Source organism: Heliangelus exortis, chromosome 20 (assembly GCF_036169615.1).
Source record: "Heliangelus exortis chromosome 20, bHelExo1.hap1, whole genome shotgun sequence".
In the NCBI taxonomy this organism is placed as follows: Eukaryota; Metazoa; Chordata; class Aves; order Apodiformes; family Trochilidae; genus Heliangelus; species Heliangelus exortis.
The window spans coordinates 5,312,529-5,331,868 of record NC_092441.1 but is presented as its reverse complement, the minus strand read 5'-3'; the positions used below and the strand labels follow the sequence as shown (position 1 = coordinate 5,331,868).

At 38.0% G+C, this 19,340-nt stretch overlaps 1 protein-coding gene across 1 annotated transcript in view; it reads right to left on the bottom strand.

The window, feature by feature from the left end:
• The window catches only part of CA10 (carbonic anhydrase 10), a 150,788-nt gene that overhangs the window by 84,418 nt on the left and 47,030 nt on the right, over positions 1 to 19,340 (bottom strand). Inside the window, exon 3 of the mRNA XM_071764063.1 lies at positions 13,292 to 13,434. Coding sequence (XP_071620164.1) covers positions 13,292 to 13,434 — 143 coding nt within the window. The remainder of the gene's footprint in view (positions 1 to 13,291; positions 13,435 to 19,340) is intronic.

Sequence of the window (19,340 nt, the reverse complement as noted above, 5' to 3'; positions counted from 1 at the left end):
ATAGTTCACTTCTGTGTCTAACTTGCACAAATAGCCATGCTGATATCTACCTAATATTATGTGTGCCAGTAAGTTGAGGCTGAAAACCTGCAACTGCAGTTTTATTCACTGCATTCGATAGAAGAAGTCTGCAAGTTTATCAAATGGCCTGTTGTTGGAATGAAAAAAAGAGATTCATCACATTTAAAAAAAAAAAAAAAAGGCTGTTCAGTTATAGTTAACTCATCATTACAAAAGCAGAACTATTCATGTAACAGATTCCCTAGCACTAAAATGCTGTGACTCACAGTACTCCTGCTTTTGTCCTCCTCCTTCCAGTGGCCAAATGTTTCAGCCTCAAGAGGTTTTGTTAGGAAAACTTTTGAAGGGGAAAGTAGAGGTGAAAATACCATTGAAAAGAAAAAAGTAAAAAAAAAAAACCAAACAAAAATCAACCGAAAAACCAACCAAAGAAACAAAGCATAGAGGAAAGGAGTGGTAGCAAAACCAAAAAAAAAAAAAAAAAAAAAAAAATGGTTGGGCATAAAAGAGACATCTTTTGGGGTGGGGAGAGGAAGAAAAACCTATCATCAAGAACCTCCATAGCGATTTGAAGAAAAACATTTTGCTGCTTTTATGCCAAGCAATTTCAGCAGAACTATCTCCTGTTGTACTGCACGTGACACAACCAAAAGCCACCCACGCTATTAAAAACGAGAGGCAAAGATCTCTTGGGTGAAATGAAGGTAGCACTACAAATCTTCCCAATCCTTGCAAGACAAGGCAAAGAAAGGCTTTTATTTGATGCCGTGCCTTGTTGAGCACAGCTTCTCTGGCTGACATGTTGCCCTGCTTACAATAAACAGCTTTTGGGGTTTTCAAATGCCTCAGCTTTGCTTCAGTGTGTTTAATCACCTGCAAAAGCTGGTTATTGCCTTGTATACTTTCCCCATCATGAGCATTATCCTTTAAGTATAAAGCTTTATGGTGAGTCTGGGCAGGACAAATGATGCAAGGGTACAAGGCACTGTCAAAGCTGTGTGAAAGCAGAGATGAAATAAATCCATGTGAGGACTGCAGACCATGAAAGTAGAAAGATAAGCTATAGGAGAGCAGTGCAATCATTTCACAGGCACTCTGCTTATTCTTTAAAATGGACCTTTGTTTGGTGAGAGCCAATCTCATATGCAACCATCAGAAAGATGTATGCATTGAAGGAAAAATAGGAAGGATCATGATACACAGAGCCAAAAAGGCTAATAATGGGTATTTGTGTGTACTTTATTTCTGAAAGCTGCAACTCAGGTGCTTTAAAAAAGCTGCAAATATAATAAATACTGAGAAAGTATTTAAATGGGAAAATGTGATATTGCATAGAGTATTTCCTTTATTAATAGAGAAGGACTACGTGCACTTGTAGAGAACCTTTTCCAAAAGGGTATCAAAACCATGAACAATTAATCAAAGGCTTTTAATATGAAAGAGTAATTTTTCCTCCTGTGACAGGTAGATACAGAAAGATGGTTGAATTCAGTTCAGGTTTCTTTACAGGTTTTTTGCAGGTATTTTTACTTTGGTTAAGATCCTAATTATATCAAGGCATGCAGGAACTGTGCTGCTATTGAGTTTTGTAACAGAGTTATAAAATGGTGGCCAGCATAACAAAGCAAAGATGGTGACATAGCTCTTTATTTTAAAAAAAGCCAAGTCTCACTAGAATTCCTGACTTTCATTTTTTAGAGACGATGGAAAAAAACCCCATTGTATTAAAAAATTGAGAGATAAAGCTGACACAAATTGCATATTGGAGGCTGAGGCATTGGGCCAAATACCTTTCCTTGTCTTTAATGTTCTGAAATATTTCCACCCAGAAAGCATTTTACAGCTATTGACAAAGTTTGCCAATTCTTACTCAGTAGAAATTATGAGTTTACTACTCCCTTGTGTGATTTTTAAAAATTTTACTTTCCTTTTATTTAGAACTTTGGCTGTTAACTGACTTTCATGTGCCAGAGAAAGTCTTTTACTTTTTTTTTTTTTTTTTTTTTTTTTTTAACCAGGCTTTTGTTACATTTTGTGCATTACTCAGTATTTTTTTGCTCTAATTCAAACACTTTTTTTGTCCTAATTCATTAAATTACTCTATTCACCTCAATAATGAATTTTTAACTTCCAGTGATTTCTCAAGTCCCCACTGAATGAGTTCTGCTGTAGAAACAGATTCAAGGATGTTTAAAAGCTGGAATTTCACTATGTTATGTGTTAACCTGTTTTCTATTTTATAACAAAAGATCACCATAGAATCTTTGTAGAAAAATGATGAAACATTTTGTGGATAGAGCTCCTTGAGAAAATGTGATTTGCAGAATTGGGGCATAATAATAAGGCCTAATAATTTCTATGTGTTATTGACTTCTAGGAATGCAGCATAAATATCAGTGTCTAATTCTGGTTCTTTACCTACGTGAAGTGACTTGGGCTTTAAGATTAAATACTGTTAGCTCATCTGGTAAAAGTGATAACCTTGTAGTACATCATTATGTTGTGCAACATTACAAAAATAATCTTTATTTTCTTAAGAACAAGGAGTTCTGAGCATATTCACAGCAATTTCACTGTCCTTATCAGCTGAATTAGTAAGCTTAGAACGATGACATTTCCAGCAAGTAGTGTTGCAAATACTAAATAACTGGTGTGATGGCAAAGTCAGTAAGGGTTGCCACAAATTACAGTCTATTACAAAAAGAACAAATTTCCAGTGAATGCTTTACCTTTCATCTCATCAAATTCACTGAAAATATTTCTAGCTATCTTTAATTTGCAAAGTATTTACTCTGAGGTGTCAAAGACAGTCTGAACTACTTTATATTCAGGAAACAAGGTAGGAAATGAATTTCATTAAATTGCAGGCATCTGAAAGCTTGATTCTCCCTACCAAGGAAAGAGGGAGTTTCCACAAGCTATTCTTAAATGTCTGTGTTGAAATAAGGAATAGTACTTGATGTTTCTAGAGAGAAGTTAGGATTAAAGCCCCAAAGCAGTGTCAGCTGACAATGATTTCTGAAGGTTTCTTGTCTAATCCCCAGGTTCAAGTGGCACTACTGTCACTCCTGCATAAAGCAATTCTAGGTTCATCCAGCTAAGTCCCTCTCGTGGATTTTGTGCTGAAAAGGAAAAAGAGGGTGTACCTAGCACATAGTCTATGGCCAGACATGTCCCACTGACTTCAGTTTAACAAAGAATAGTTTTTACCTTTTCCTGTGCCTTTTGCATTTGTGAAAGCATTGCATAGACACACAGACAGCCACATGAAGGAAGGTGCTAAATTTTTAGTTGTTTTAAATGAAATCCCATAAGCAGCTGCAAGTCCTTTGCTCACTCAGTGACCCAACTGTGTCTTGAAGCCAGCAAAAAGCAGGAGCAGTGGCAATGCTATTTTACCAAAACTTGGACTATAATGCACCCACCTGACTCAGCTTCTAAATCACAACTCAGTGACAAATTTTGGTCCCAACCTATGTAGTTTAGATGGAAACATTTTTTTCCTGTGCTTTTAAATCCATCAGCAATAAGTGCTGAAAAGCTGACCTAGTGCTTAGCTAACGTACACTTGTCAGCTAGATGTACAGAACTTCCTGTCATCCCTCAGAAGTGATACTGGTAATGTGATATTTGTTACTGTATCTTGTAAGTGAATGAATTAAATTTACCACTTAGCCAAGCATGAAATTGTGTTTTCAATAATAATTCAGTAAAAGTTGTATACGCTGGGAATAATTACATATCTCACTGAAGAATTTGGTATCACCAAAGGTGTCCATCTCAGTCATTAAATAAAGTGTGATTGCCCATCTATAGTGCATCAGGACAGTTAGCTTCAATGAGCCAACAGAGGATCCAGGTAGTAAAGCTTATTGATTAGGCTCAAAATACCATCAAAAGCTAATGAAATGTAACTTTTGCAAAATATATTTCTTTAATGCTTTGTGGACTCTTGCTACCATGGCAGATCTTGAAATGAGAACTATCCTCATTTTAGAATTGTCATTCCAGTTTCCTTCTTGGTTGTAGTTTCTTTCTGCTCTAATTGGGTTCAGCAGTATTATTCTTTTTCATAAATTTTGATGTGCAGAACTGCTCTCTCTTTCCTATTTCTCATGCTCATAAAAAATGATCGCAGCCAGACTAACAGTAATATTTATAAAGTTTGTTGTAATAATTTGACATACTCAATATTTCATCCAGCACAGCTGTTTTATTCTCCCATTACATGCACCAGATGCTGTAATATTGTTCCTAATTTATGCATGGAGTGTTCATTTAAAGGCTGCTGCATCCTTTCACCCCGTGCAGCACTGGCTTACAGCTCAACAGCACATCCAGTAATCACCTCTGTGCTGCTCACAGGAAAATGGTGATTCCAAACCTTCTCCAGATAATAGATGGTATCTGGCAGAGGAAGGAAGAAAAGCTGAAATCTGGCATGCATTTCACTCCTGCCAATCCTTCCTCTTCTCAGGAATCTCTTTAGTATATCACTGCCCGCCCCTTTGCTCCTGTGATGAGTTATGGAGGGAATAGTGGTGCACTCAAAAAGAACAAACATTACTAGACAAAGGATTTTAGATGTGGAAACAGATATGTGGTTTTACAGCTAAAGAGCTTTCAGAAAAAGACAAGTCTAAGTGGGAGACATGATAGGAGCAAAATCCATTGGTCAAAATACTGCTTAATCCCTTCAATGAGACAGAGAGCCCAGAACTAGCTGCAGAAAGACACTGAACTAGAGTATCTCTTTATTAACAACATTATTACAGATCTAGAAGCAAAACAGGTTTTTGACCCAAGGAATGATGGCAATGTGAGTGAAATACAGCCTGACTTGTGATGATTTCTAGGTTCTTGTGCCTTGTAGAGCTTTTCATTAGCACAGCCTTCACTGAACAAACCTATGTAGGAGTTTGTAGTGAAGCTGTGATTACATTCACAACTTGTGGGGTAATTATTAACAGTCCAGGCAGCAATAAACCTAACATGACAGTCAGCAAGAATGAAGGGCTGATGCTTTCATGAGGACATTATGCCCTCACTTGCAGAGATGAGCATTCATTAAACTGGTCTAAGACTTCTTCCTAATAAATAGTTTCTCCTTTTCCCTTGCACCGTTTTGGTAGAGCAGGAACGGGAGGTGATAAAGCAGCTGGACACATATAAACATCTTGGTGATATTTGCAGTGATATTCTAAGGGGAACTGAGTAAACCTTCAACTTCAAACAGCATTTAAAGAACATGGCATTTGGAAAAATATCAGTCCATTGGAATATCCTGAGCTGTCTAGGCAGAAGTTTCCCCCAGACCACGGAGATGAATCTGGAGATGCCCACCATGGCTGTTTGAGCTCCAGACCAGCTGTGCAGTGCCAGCTCATGTACCCTGCTCTCATAATTTAAGCTGATATCTCAGCTTGTTCTTCCCTAATCTGCTACTTTTGAGCAGGTTCTCTCGTAGTGCACCTTTGGCCAGGGAGATTTAACACATACCTGTAAGAGGCTTTCAGCTGTCACCTTGCTTGGCTCATGTATCAGTCCTTACACGTGTCCTTGCACTACAGTTTGCTACAGTCAGGAGACTTTGTGAGGCTTAGCTCCCTAACTTATCATACTGGTAAGAAATTAGCATATCATTAATGTTCAAATGCTGCTAGATCTTCTAAATTTGTTCTAAAAGAATGAAAAATCCTTGAGATACTCCTTGGGTACATTCTTAAGAGTTTTATCCAAGCAATAGTAGTTCTTATGAGTATATTAATTTTATTTTGCTTATGATGTTGTGTTCTCAGTGCTGCGCTCCCTGAAAGGTACTGAAAATGCTGCATTTCTGCTGGAGGGAATAGCAGCCAAACAGTGATGTGCAGAACAGGGGTGTTAACAATTTACTGTGCAGCAATTTACTGAATATGCAATTTCTTTTCTAAATATATGTCTATCTGTGACATTCCCTGTTGCTGTCACATTGTTTTGTAAAAAGTGGGTAGAAGAAAGGACCAAACCAATTTCATACAGGCAGGTAAAACTCAGGTATTTTTAGGAGACTGCTGTTAGCAGCATTCAGCTGGGCTATCAGCAGGTGCATTTGCAAGCAAGTTGGCACAAAGGAACTTGGAAATAGCAACAGCATTTTCTGCCATTGCCTTGTAATGGAGGGGGCATGTGGAGTACTGGAGAAGTGATAATAGGGAACAGGGGCTGTGAAGGCACTAAAATGAGGCACTGTAGGAAAGCAGGCTGCAGTATTTCTTCTGTTTATGGAGCACTTTCTGTTAACAGAAACCTTGTTACACAGGGGCCCCCCCAAAGGTCAAACCAGATACAAAAATCATTTATTGACAACTATGTAGCTACCCCAAGGACTGAGGACATTTGGGTGGTTACAAATGGGTAAGTAACTGGCACAGGACTTTGCATATTAATAGAGGATCTTTCCATCTGAAATTTGATCCCAGCTGCCGGCAAACATCCAAACATTGTCCTGCTGTAAATATATCCATGTCTAAAAAGTCTGGATGCACCATCCAGCCAGTCATGGGCAGACAGTGTCTGACTTGCACTGAGAAGATTTCAGATAGACACAAGCTGTCATTAGTGACCCTTCCCTGCTCTTCTGTTTCACCTTCCTCCTCACCCTCAGTATGAACCTCAAATGTATTTGTATTTCAACCTGCCATAGAAGTTGGTGTATTCTGTACATCTTCTGGAGCTGAATAGCTTCCCTGAGACAGGTGGCACTGAGCTGTTAACATAAGTGAGTGCAGTGTGTCACAGGTTAGAGATTAGCACTATTTATGTTTTTCTGATGTTTGTTTTCACCTTGATCCCCAGAGTGGCTTTGAGATAGTCAGACCTTGTGTATTCATAACCTGGATACACAAACAAAGAGCAATCGTTCTTAAAAAAGCAGAATTACCTTTCAACAGCCACTGCAAGTGTTCCAGCTGCCTTGTGAAACAATCCCCTTGGGTTATATAAGCACCAGCATGAATTTCTTTCAGATGGTTTGAAAGGATGATGCAAGCTGTACAGGGTTAAGTTCAAGATAACTTTACAGAACCAGTCCCTTTACCTAGTGGCAGCATTACTGAGAGCTGGAGCTGAGGCAATGGGGATGAACTATAAATTCAAAAATCAGCAGTTTATTGACTTAAAAATTCTGGTCTTTCTTCAAACTGTTGTTTTAATCAAATGTCTTACAGTGAGTTTTCAGATTCTAAAAAATTCTAGGAATGTTTCTTTATTTTAATCATCTTCATATTTGTTAGTGAAGACAGAAGCACAATGACTTTTAGTAGTGAAGTTCAATTTCCTTCCCTTGTTTGATTTAAAAACGAAGATTTCCATTGCCAAGCATATATTGATAGTTTGGGTCTGTTTCTCATTCAAGGACACAAGCAGTAGCTTGATAAAGAAGCTGGAGGTAAAACTGTTCAGTTATAATTGCTTTCAACTGAAAGTTCCATTAAAAAAAAGCAACAGTTGGAGATTCAAACTCTTACAAAGTGACATGGAGGGCTCCCACACATCTAAGCAATCCTACTATTAACTTGATTTGCTCTCACTTTCTATACAGGAACTGAATAAAAAAAGATTGCATGAAAGGCCTGCAGTTCCCTGTAACATATACTGTCCCTTACATTAAGAACAGTTTCTTAACTCCAATTTATGTACATTTTCCTCCTCTGCTCCAGAATCATCCCTGATGGTTTTCCTCAGCCCATGAAGTGCCACAGCTTAAATACCCCAATGCTTAAACATCCAGCTCCTAGTTTGGTGAGGAGCTCCTATTCCACAGATTTGGTTTTGATTATTAGATACAGTTCATTGACCACTGCTTCCCTTTTTTTTCTTTAAGCTCCTTTCTAACATCTAATCCTAAAATATAGTTTAATTCCCCTATCTCTGAGCAAACTGTGCCTGCTTCAGTTTTCAACAATCAGTGATGAACAGCACCAGGATGAAAACCAATGAACTTTCCCTTCTCTTGAACACCAAGCTGCTACTCAGGATTCTGGATGGTTTATTTCACTGCCACAGCAATTTGTACTTCACCCTGGCAGCACTGCTGTTTATCCCTGTCTTTTCTAGCTTGCACCTGAACTGCCATGTATCTGTTAGAAAGTACCTGCTCCAGCTGCAAGACAAGTAGAAATCCCTGCAAAATAGATGATGATTTCTTGGTTACAGTCAGAGTAAAACAGTGTGAGATGGGACCAATAGGACTGTTCTCTGTCATGCTGGAGACACAGCAACGAGAAAAATTTTTAGGGGCACCACAGTTGCAAGTGTTTTATGCTTAATGCCCCAGCCACAAAACAGTTTTATTTAACCTTGACTTTCTTAACTTTTACCTGAATGTAAAAGGTAAACATGTTACAGAGTTAACTGAAAGGAACTGCTGCCAAACTGAGGGCAGATCCTGAGCTCTGGTGTAAGGTGCTGAACCTTATTTTGCCAAATCTAGGCAAAGTTTCCCATGGCAGACCAGGGAGCTTGTTTTGTGACATCAGACAAGATTAAATGTCAAGCAGTGTATTTATACCTGAGCAACAAGACCCTGGTACTATGAGGAAGCTGTTGGAAGGCATTCTTGAGCCCATTTGGGACTTTATGATTTCAGTGGTACTTCATTATCACACTCAACCAGAAGTGTAGAACACACCAAAATGCACACCTGAGTCCCCAGATATTCCAAACTGATTCAGTCTTAAGAAGGGAGAACTGAAATGATAAGGAAACAGAAGTCCCAGTGTGGAGACAGATCTAGACCCTGAATATATGTTTTCCTCATCTATGGTCTTCTAAGAGCAAAGTTTGCAAGTACCTCTGAAAAAATACTTAGCATTTTTTTCTGTTCTGAAGTCAATGCCAAGGACAAATAAGTTACTTTAACCTGCTGTTTCATTTTGTGTTCATGTACTGACACAACTGAGAATATGCAAAACTGTAGCAGGATTGGAAATTAGTTAAACAATTATTTAAGCAGCAATACTATATTTCATTTTTTTTTTCATTAAAGTTTCTGATATTTGCATCAGACTTTTGACTTTCTAAAGTGATTCTAAATCAAAACATTGCATTGTTAAGCCCTCTAAAAATTAATCACAGATGAGTTTACAGATGACATTGATGTCTTATTGCTATCCATTCCTCCTGGACCATTTCTAACAATTCATTTTTTATATTCCTGCAGAGCTGAAATATGGTTCTCACCAGTATCTGTCCTTTTATTAATCACCAAAGCAAAGCTTGGCAGTTGTCATATATTGCACTCTTGAGAAAAATGCTAGTAATACTCTGAATTGATTGAACAGCATGGGATCAGAACTAGCTGGCAGAGAAACCATTTAACTGATTTCAATTCATAAATCTCCTTTCTCCTCTCCTATTTTAGTTTAAAAACTTCTAAATATCACCATTATCTTGTGATGCAGAGAATGAACCCATTTTTATAAAGATATTAATTTAAATAATATGTGATTGCATTAATTAATGTCCCATATGAGGAGGCAGACTAATGGATCCTGCTGACTAACTTCTGGTTTTGCACACTGAGCTGGAGAATGTAGAGATGTAGAATGTAGAGAATGGCTCTTGGCCAGCAGAAATCCATTTGTTTATTTCCCCTGAGATCAACATCAGGTCCAATGGCCTTCCTTGTCTTTTACCAGCTTTAAGCTACAGTTTAAGTCCTTGATCATGACCTAAACTGAAAACACATCACATTACATGACAAGGTTTAATTAAGTGGTGGGGATGCACTCGGTGTCCAAAGCAGATGCTCAACACATCCTTAGAAGAAAAAAATGTGTGGCCAAGAACTGCAGTTCAGTCTTGAAGAATTTTGGAACCAGGGCTCTTGATATTGAGAATCAGAGAATGAGGGGATCAAAGAGGGATTTGTTAGGGGGCAAACTTTGGGGGAACCAAGGTAGAGAAGAGAGGCTGCCAGCAGTAGTGAAGGGAGGAAGGAATCCCAGAGGAGGATTTGTTCATCCATTATTACCATCCATGGCAGCCTGGAAATCCCTGCCTTGGAAGCTGAAACCCACAGTGCTTGCTACCCAAATGTCACTTAACTACAGTGTCTCCTCAGTGAAGATTTTCCATTGTCCTGTTGCTGATTGCCTTGGTGCTTATGTGAATCCAAATTAAAAAAAAAAAGCAGAGAAAGTAAAATGATGTTTCTCTTTGTGACAAAGTGGAGAAGTGTGATTTGCATTTTAATAAGAGTTTGTATTGTTTATTATAAAGGGCTGTTTATCTGGAATAGGCTGCATGTTAAATTCACTGAAATGGGTAATCAAGAGACAAAGCTGGGCCTGAGAGAGGACAGAAAAATAGGGAGTTTCCTCACAAGCAGCATTTCTTCTGGGGAATTATCTGCATGTAAACTCATTAAGTGTCTTGTGCTGAGATTCTGGGTCTTAAATCAAATTATCTGTATCAATGACACTCAGCCTTCAGGACCTGAAAAGCCACATTCTCAGGAAACAGAGAAGTACAAATATACAAAATAACACAGGACAATTCAGAATTACATTTGAATTTTAAATCACATGCCACAGACAGCATATAAAGCAATGTATCACTCACTGCTCACTGGAACTTGGTTGTGAAAAATGGGATGAAAGTGGTATAAATATTTGGCTAATTGCACTGCCATCATCAAGAAGTTTCTTCTCAGCCTCAGGTCAGAGCTCACTGTTAAATCACCTGCTGTGGAACAGTCCCCAGACTGTGCCCTTCTACACTGTTAGGCTACAGAGTAGGAACACAGTGATTCTGCACTTCAAACTCCCCTTTCAAACCATTTCACTTCCTTAAGAACAAGCAAATTGTTCTAAAGTGGTCTAAATAAATGCAGGAAAATCTCAAGTCAATATACTAAAGTGCCTTCCATGACAAACAGTGAAATAAACTCTCTAATGGAATCAACTAGAATGGCAGGCACTTGAGGTAGCATCTTTGGTCATAAATTCTGTAATGAAGTGGTTTAGAAAAGCTTTGGTCTGTCTCTGTGGAAATTGACAACTAACCAGGTAACTGGTTTATGGAAATTAAGCAACACTCCCCAGCCCCCAAAATAAAGGCCCAAGAGGAAAGAGTGGTCAGGAATGAGAGTTAAGAGGAGGTATTAAGTCAGAGGTTTTATCATCCAGGTGTGTTATTTGGATTTCTCTAGTCTGCTTTTGGATTCTGTTCCTGTGGGTGACTTTCTTCTGTTCCTTTTAAAGTTAATTTCAAAAGTGAAACATACAACGTAGAAATGTTTTCAAAATCAGAACTCAAATAATACTGATTTCTACTTCAATAGAGAAGATTTTTGTTAAAAATTTGAAGTGTTCTAAGACTACCTGTGCTGAATGTATCCATCCATCTAGCTCTCTGTAAAGGCTCGACTCTCTTCCCTTTTCAAAAGAGATATTTAATTTTGATTCTGTGGGCAACCAGCTTTCTCCCTTCTTCACTCTGCATGTAAGCTGGTTTATTATTACTTGGATTTGAAACCATATAAAATCCACTTTTATTTCTCCATCCTTTTTTTAGGATCAGTTCCATAAAGTCCTTTTGTGTACAGCATAATCACATATAAAGTCTTGTCTAATTCCTTGGCTGCTGTATCTGTTGGTTCATTGCCCTGAAAACTGAATGCTTCAGCCCATATGAACACACCTCCGTTTTTAACATATAAAAAACATTACCAAAAAAAGTGAACACAAATATATCATCTGCCAAATCAAGTCTTCACTGAAGCTTTAACTATGAACAAAGAATTATTTTGAAGGCATTAAAATCACAGTCTTTTCCTCAAAGGAAACTTTTCATGCAAGGTCCTAGAAACCTCTCTAAAGCAGATGTCCATGCACACGTACCACCAGCACCTTAATAAGTACAAACCAAATTTCTAACATCTCATGCTAATTCCAGGAGAAATCCCATTTGTCAAAATAACAGGAGAAGACAAGTAATTTAGGAATAACATTTGTTAGATTCTCTGGTTTTTATCATATTGTAAGTCACAGTGCCTTTCATCTGGATTGCTCTGGATTACAGATTGAATAAAAGACATTTGCCAGCAGAGAATAAACAACAGAATCTTTACAATGCCCATCCCCACATAAGGACAGCAACACAAAACCACTATGAACTAGTGACTATTTCCAAGAGTGCTAACAACTTCAAGATACTGTATTTATAAAATAGTTTTAGAATTGAAAAATATCAACCCTCCAGTTCAATAAGCAGCATTGATAACTTAGTTATTTGAAGATTGTCCTCTTACTTTCATACTGTGAATAAATTCTTTAGTGAAAGGAAAATCAATAAGAATAATCAACCATTTTCAGAGCATCATTTTTTTGTCAAGATTTTTTCCTTCCTCCATGTTTAATCTATATAGAATAGCCCAGATGTCTGAGTGCCTGAGGCAGAGTTATTCACATTATGAAAAACAGAATTATGCTGGATTTGTCCAACAGTATGTTAACATACACCTTCCCAATCTGGGTAAACAAGAGAAGGTTTGGTCAGGAGCAGAGGTTAATAAACTAGTCAGCTGTGGCAGTTGCTTTTCAACAAGAAATCATCATGCTGATCTTATATGAGCAGGAGAGTCTTTGCCAACCTACCATTTCCACTTGATGCAACATCCTTTGAGATATACTTCTGATCTACTAAAAGAAATGTTACCATTTTGTTTTCTAATTAATTTAAGGAGATGTCCTATTAAAATAAACCTTCTTACGAGTGCCAATAAGCTGGAGATAACACAGGAACCTGATTGCTTTTTGAATGCCTGTCCCCTCCTGAATTATGTATGTTAGAGCTGCTTTTATTTCATAACATAAAGCTCATTCATCCCTTTCTGCCCCTTAGTGTGATGACACTGCAATGGAATCACCATTTAGAGCAATAAAAGAAGGTCCTGGCTATCTTAAACAACAGTTATAGAATAGAACCTTTAAAATGCCTCTTAGGATGAACATCAAATTTCATTATAAACGTGGAGTTTCTAAGTTACATGATATTCTTCTAGACAGCAGAGTTTCAAGTGGCACTTAACATGAAAATATAAATACTTCCTAGAAGACACCTAAAGACATATGGGTGCTCTCTCTCCAGCAGAAATTGTCTGATTTGCAATGCACTATTTAAAGTGCTTTTTTTATGAGATAAAAGTGTAAATGCTTTAGACATCAAATGTTTGTAAATCTACTAACCTGTATTTTTTTGGAGGAGAATATGATAGCAGACCTACCTTTCTTCCCCCTGTATTTATCCGAAGTGGAGTTAAGAAGGGATCAAAAATCATATGGCTGGTTTCAATATTGACAGGTGACTGTCTTTTCCCAACAGAGCAAAGATTCCAAGCTGAGTTAACCAAACCCCAAAAGGAGGGCACTGCAAAATATAAAAAAGTACAAGTTGAAGAAAAGTCTGGAAAGATGGGAGAAATACATGGAAGTCAGACAGCCAGATAATTAAACTTGTCACACTGTTCACACACAGACACTGAAACAGAAAAATTAATCTAACACTGGAAATTTAGAACTTCATATACTTAGACCAAAACATATTGTTTATTCATATATTTTTTTCTATCAGTAAAGAAGGTGTTCTGTGGTTTTTTTTTGTCTTTTTAAGGTACATACATATAATGCCTGGTTCAATTAAAAATAGCTCCTTTGCTGTATAATAGGATATTTACTATGCAATAAGAATGTGAGCCATTAGTTCTTGTGCTAGGTTTGCACTGTATACCTGGACTGAAACTCAGCTTTTAACAAGTGTCCATATTTAATGACTGAAGTGGCAGATACCCACATTAAATTAAGTCAGAAATCTTTTAGTTAAATAATCAACTCTATGTGCACCAACCTTCTATAAGTTTAGATGGAAGGCCTTTAAAATAAGCAAAGCTTTGTGTTATCAGAAAAATGAGCAGGTGATATGTTCTTAAAATTTTATGTGGCTTCTTTGTTTACTCTACCCATCAATTTCTGCTTCCACTGGGAACTTACAAGACCACAGAAATCCCCAGCATATGCTAAATCATTGTGCTAATGCTTTGAAATGGAATAAAATACATGTAGTGCAATTAAAAGAGAGCACACTTAATTATTTGTACTTTTTCTTAAGAGAAACACCATAGGATCTTACTTCAAGAGCAAAACCCTCCTTATGCAGAGGTCTAAAATAAAAAAAAATTAAGTTAATTGGGATAGCCTGGTTTCCCTTGACAAATTCCCCTGTGTTGCTATTTAAAAAATAAAAATATTACTGATGAACTGTAGAGCTGTTGCTTGGATGGTTTCAACTATTGCTAAAAAAATAATCTTGCAGGCAGAAATACTCTTGATATTGCCAAAAGAAAAATAACTCTTGAGTAAGCTTTTTAAAAGTAAATAACTGAAGTAGGCAATATGTGTAATAAAATGGCAAGCCAAACAGGGCAGTTCACTATTTACACGTTCATATTATTTAAAGAATTAATGATGTAACTGGGATTGTCTCAGAAAAGCTACACTGGAAAATACCTGTTATGAGGGGATGTTTTAAAATGTTATTTCTGGTTTTGACAGGGAAACCTCTCATTCTGTGCCATACCTGTCACACCAGACCAGCTGTGGGAAGACAACAAGGTGGAGCCCAGCCGTGTAAGTTTGTATTTCAGTCTTTGATTTCCTTCTCAATGCTTTGGAAGCTCATGCTTAATAATCCCTCCAGCAAGTGTCTGGTGTTAGCTCAGCTATGGATGTTCAGGCAAATCCAAAGTGCAGCAATGATAAACTTATCCCTGAAGGATTTCTGAAGGATCAGAAGGATTTTGCTTGTGCTTCAGCTGTGTGACCATTCAGTAAGGATGAGTGACCTCAGACTGCACACCTACACTAAGTAGTGGATGAGGATATTATGCTATATAGTGTCTGGTAATATTTAATTAAAGTAATAAGTGCTGCTGCTTAGATGCTCAAAGTAGTAGAAAGGTATTCAGAACCATAATGGAAAAATCCAAGGAGGCTTCATGTAGGAAACCAAGGATTAAATTAAACCCAACTACTGAATTAACTGTGTGGTTTAAAGAAATCAGTGCATGAACCTAGGAACACATATCAAAATATTCATTATTTCATTATTCCAGCTTAGATAATAGACAAGATTCTCCTAGGGGTTAAGTCACCAATGAATTAGTATCTTCTTGTATTTCCACCCAAACCTAGTCATGTATGAGTGGGAATCTATCACATCTTTGGGTGTGGATCTCTGCACCATTTTAGACAGCAGCCTGGCTCCTGCACTGCACAGAAACAACTCTTCCAATCTGGTTTGCATGCAGCCCACATCCTGGGTTACACTCACATAGCAAGGTTCTCTAGCTCCTGGTTACTCTGCCAGAAGTTTCTGTGTATTGATCATGTTATCTCTGCCTTCATCTATAAATCTCCTTGAATTTACACCACTTGACAGATGACCTGTTGTGAACATCTTACATAGACATAAGGGGGTAAGGTTTTGTCTGATCGATGTCTTGCCTTCAAACTTCTTCTCATAACAGAAAAATTATAAAATTATAAAGTTGGTTAAATTCAAAGTTTATTTCCTCTGTATGATGGTACGCTATAGACAACAATTTTTTTGTGTATGGGGGGAAGGTGGAGGGGATTTCTTATATTTTAAGCAAATGAAAAAAGCTCTGACACCCTTATTCATAGTCTGAATCTTATTACAGCTGCCTTTTTTTTTTTTTTTTTTTTGGTTTTTGTTTTTTTTTTTTTTTCAATTTACTGGGAATAATTTATACTGAGGTATATGAAGAAGCTCTTGTATCAGCATGACAAAACAGAATGAAGGATTCTGATGGCTTATACCAAAGCTATGCATAACACCAGTGAAATAATAGCAGCTAGAACAATAAAGCAGGGATTGAATGCTCTTCTCCTAGTGATGAGTACCAAGGATTTGACCAAATAAATACAAAGCTTCCCCTCTACAGAGAAAAGCAATGGGTGAACAGTGTGTGATAAGGATGCCCTTCTGTAGGTCCAGGACACTTGCTGATAAATGTAATGGTGTTGTCTGCAGTGTGTGCTGATGGGCAGGTACCAGTCTGCACCCGGGGTGTGACAGGAGGCAGTAGTTTTCCCAGTATGGGATCAGAGGTATAGGCTGTGTATGGCTTCTTAAATTACTGCTTGATCTTAGGAAAAAAATGCTGCTGGACTCAAAAGTCTAGGTCATGAAAGGGTTATGGTCAGTTAAGCAGTGCCTCCTAATCTCTTGCCTGGGGCTTTTTTTAAAAAGGGCTTATTTATAAAGAATTTTCTCAGCATTCCACCCCATGCTGTGTTTCAGCATCTTGTTGGTAGCAAAGGACTCCTTAAAAGGAGTCATCTTATTCATGCATCAGACCCTTGTTTATATGCTTGAGCTTTAACATCAGCAGAGGCAATAGCATAAAACACAATCAAATTGTATTTGTGCAGTGATTATTCTTGCCCTATGTAATTACTGGTCCCTCAGATAAAATCTCAAGCTACTTGATTGAAGCTGGGAATTGAAACCACAGAAAGAATCAGCTATCTATGTACATCAATAAAGCAATCCATTAATTATTTCCACCTACTCAACTTGAAGAAAATTACCATACTAATGCCTCTGGATAACCACATGGCCTGTTCTGCTTCTACATAAAAGCCAAATGTAAAGTCATAAAAGCTTTGACAGATAAATCAGGGACACCAAAGAAAGGACAGAGTATAGAATGGCATTCATGTCAGTAATTGGTCACAGAAATCTCCACACTGTAGTAATATTAGACACTATCACAATGCTTTCAAATTTGAGACCTGAAAGTATTTGGATTTCCTTTTAAGAGGCAAAAACTTGATAGCTGAAATATATCCTCTAGAGCATCACCATTATTCAAAAGATGGTAAAAAAATATAAATTTTTTTTAAAAAATAAATCTTTGAAACACACACCAAAAATGAAAATTGTGAAGAACTCTTAACAGGATCAAATTACATACTGCTAATTCCATACTGGTGTGTTCAGATGTCATCTCCCCTCTGTATGAAGCATTCTAAATGAAAGGAAAAATTTAAACAATTGCACTGGCTAAATGAGAAAGGACAGAAAACTGGAAAGAGGAAAAGAGGAGTTAAATTCTGGAAAGGTATTTTCTTTTGAAAAAAGTGTTCATTTTATGCTATACATTTCATAGCCACATCCTGCAATAACATCCTGCAATGCCCTCTTCAATTTATCTTTTAAATTATACCTGCTTATTTCTGCCTAATTAAACATTTTCTTCAATTAAGAGTATTACATAGAAAAAAGTATTAAGCAATCACAATTAGTGACCTCTAAACTTGCACAGCTTTTGCTTATTTTCATCTACACATGTGGGATACCAGTATAGAAAATAATACCACTTTCATTACACCGACTAAACCAGACTACCACACTTTTATAAATTATTATGCTTTTATAAATTATGTAAAGAGCAGTTACACTGTGGTCAGCTGCTTTTGGTCAGGTCCTTAAAAATGCCTTTCATATTATCTATTCTTTTTGCATTATTAATATGGCAGGAGTAGGAAGGAGTGTACCTATAAGCAGAGGTAAATTCAGGTCCAAAACTTAAGTCACTTCAGGAACAATCTCCTGGGGCCATTGTTACTCCTGCTCTGAAAATTTAGTGTTCTTTGTCATTCCAATCAAAAGGATACAAAGTTTTGAGGAACCTGCCTTCCTGTTTAACGTTAGTGAAGTTCCTGCTGCTGAAAGATTTAACACAACTATGGTGAGAAATAGAAATGAAATAGATTAAAGGACAGCTTGGTTTAAAGGTTAAAAAGAAACTGGGCTGTTCAGTGGAGCTGGCACAAATTGCTCATTAGAATCAGTCTTGGGTAAAGGGAAGGAGGCAACACCCTCTTGTCCTCAAGTCACTGAGTATACACACGGACTGGGTGCCAAGGTATTGTATTAATTATTCCGTCTAAAATTAGCCACCAGAGGGCAGATCATGTGCTCTTAAAGGGCTTGCACGTTGTTCCAGGGATCTGAAATGGGCAGGAGCTAAGGAGTGCTTCCCCTGAGTGTCTTCAGTCTCCTTGTAAATGGCTCTTGGATGGATGGGAGAGAAGAGGCCAGGGATTACATAAAGAAGGAGGCAGAGAAGGGCATGGGTGGAGGCTGTGTAATAAAGCAGTGTAATAAAGCAGTGCTATGCCTCCCAGCAGCCTCCCAGCTGCTGGCTGGAGGCCAGTTGCTACAGGACTGAGCATCAGGTCAGACAGGAGACCCACAGGACAGGCTGTTCAGAGAGGATTACTTGAAAACAGCTCAAGGACACTGTTAGTGTAAGCCAGAATGCCAAACAGAATGGATACTCAATCTCCCAACTGAATCCTAAGGTGAATTTTGCTCTCAATGCATCAGTAAGAGCTGATGCAGGTAATGGGCAAGGAGTGGATGCTCCTTCCTGATTTCAGATAGGGTTTGAAAATGCTGCTACGGTGTCATCAGTGTTTGCAAATGGAAGTGCATCTCTTTGATACAGAAAGCCAACAGGAACAGCTGAGCTGTGAACATCAGGTGTGTCCTCCAGATCAGATCAAACAGCCACTGCAAGGAGAACCCTCTATTATTTCCAACAAGCAGCTCCCCAAACTATGACTGAAAAGCAGTTTAGCACAGCAGTAATCTTGCCAACCCTTCCTTAGCTGACTGTTTCCTTAAGCTGTGGGGGTGTGTGCACATCTCATCCCAGTGTCAGTCACAGAGCACTGCAAAGATGCTGTTCATCTGACCAGCACTGGCAGGTGGCATAAGTTTGTAAGGCAATAACCATGTGTGACTTGTAATGACTTATTTCAGCTTGTGGAAAATGACAGTAGCAAGCACACTATTTATTTGAGAAATACAGCAGTGCATGAGCATCACCAAGCTGAAAGGAAACCACCTCGAAGAGCATCACAGCAGCACCCAGTCCATTTTGGCAAAGCAATAGGGTGACTGGTCAGTGGTGCAATGCACAGGATGGAGCACTAGAAAATTTCTTACTGGCACGAAGGCCATAACCCACTTCCCAGTGTGTGACAGGGAGAACAGAGGGGCTGTAGCTCTAGAATGCTCCTGACAGCCTATTTGTCTCTGCCTAAGACTGTAACAGCTCAGAAGGAATGAGCATCAATTGCTTCCAAGGGAGACACGTAAAAGATAATGTATGTTGCCTTCTTGGCAGCAAAGATCCACCAGAAGATAGTGACTTGGAGGCTTTATTACTTGTGACCTTCACG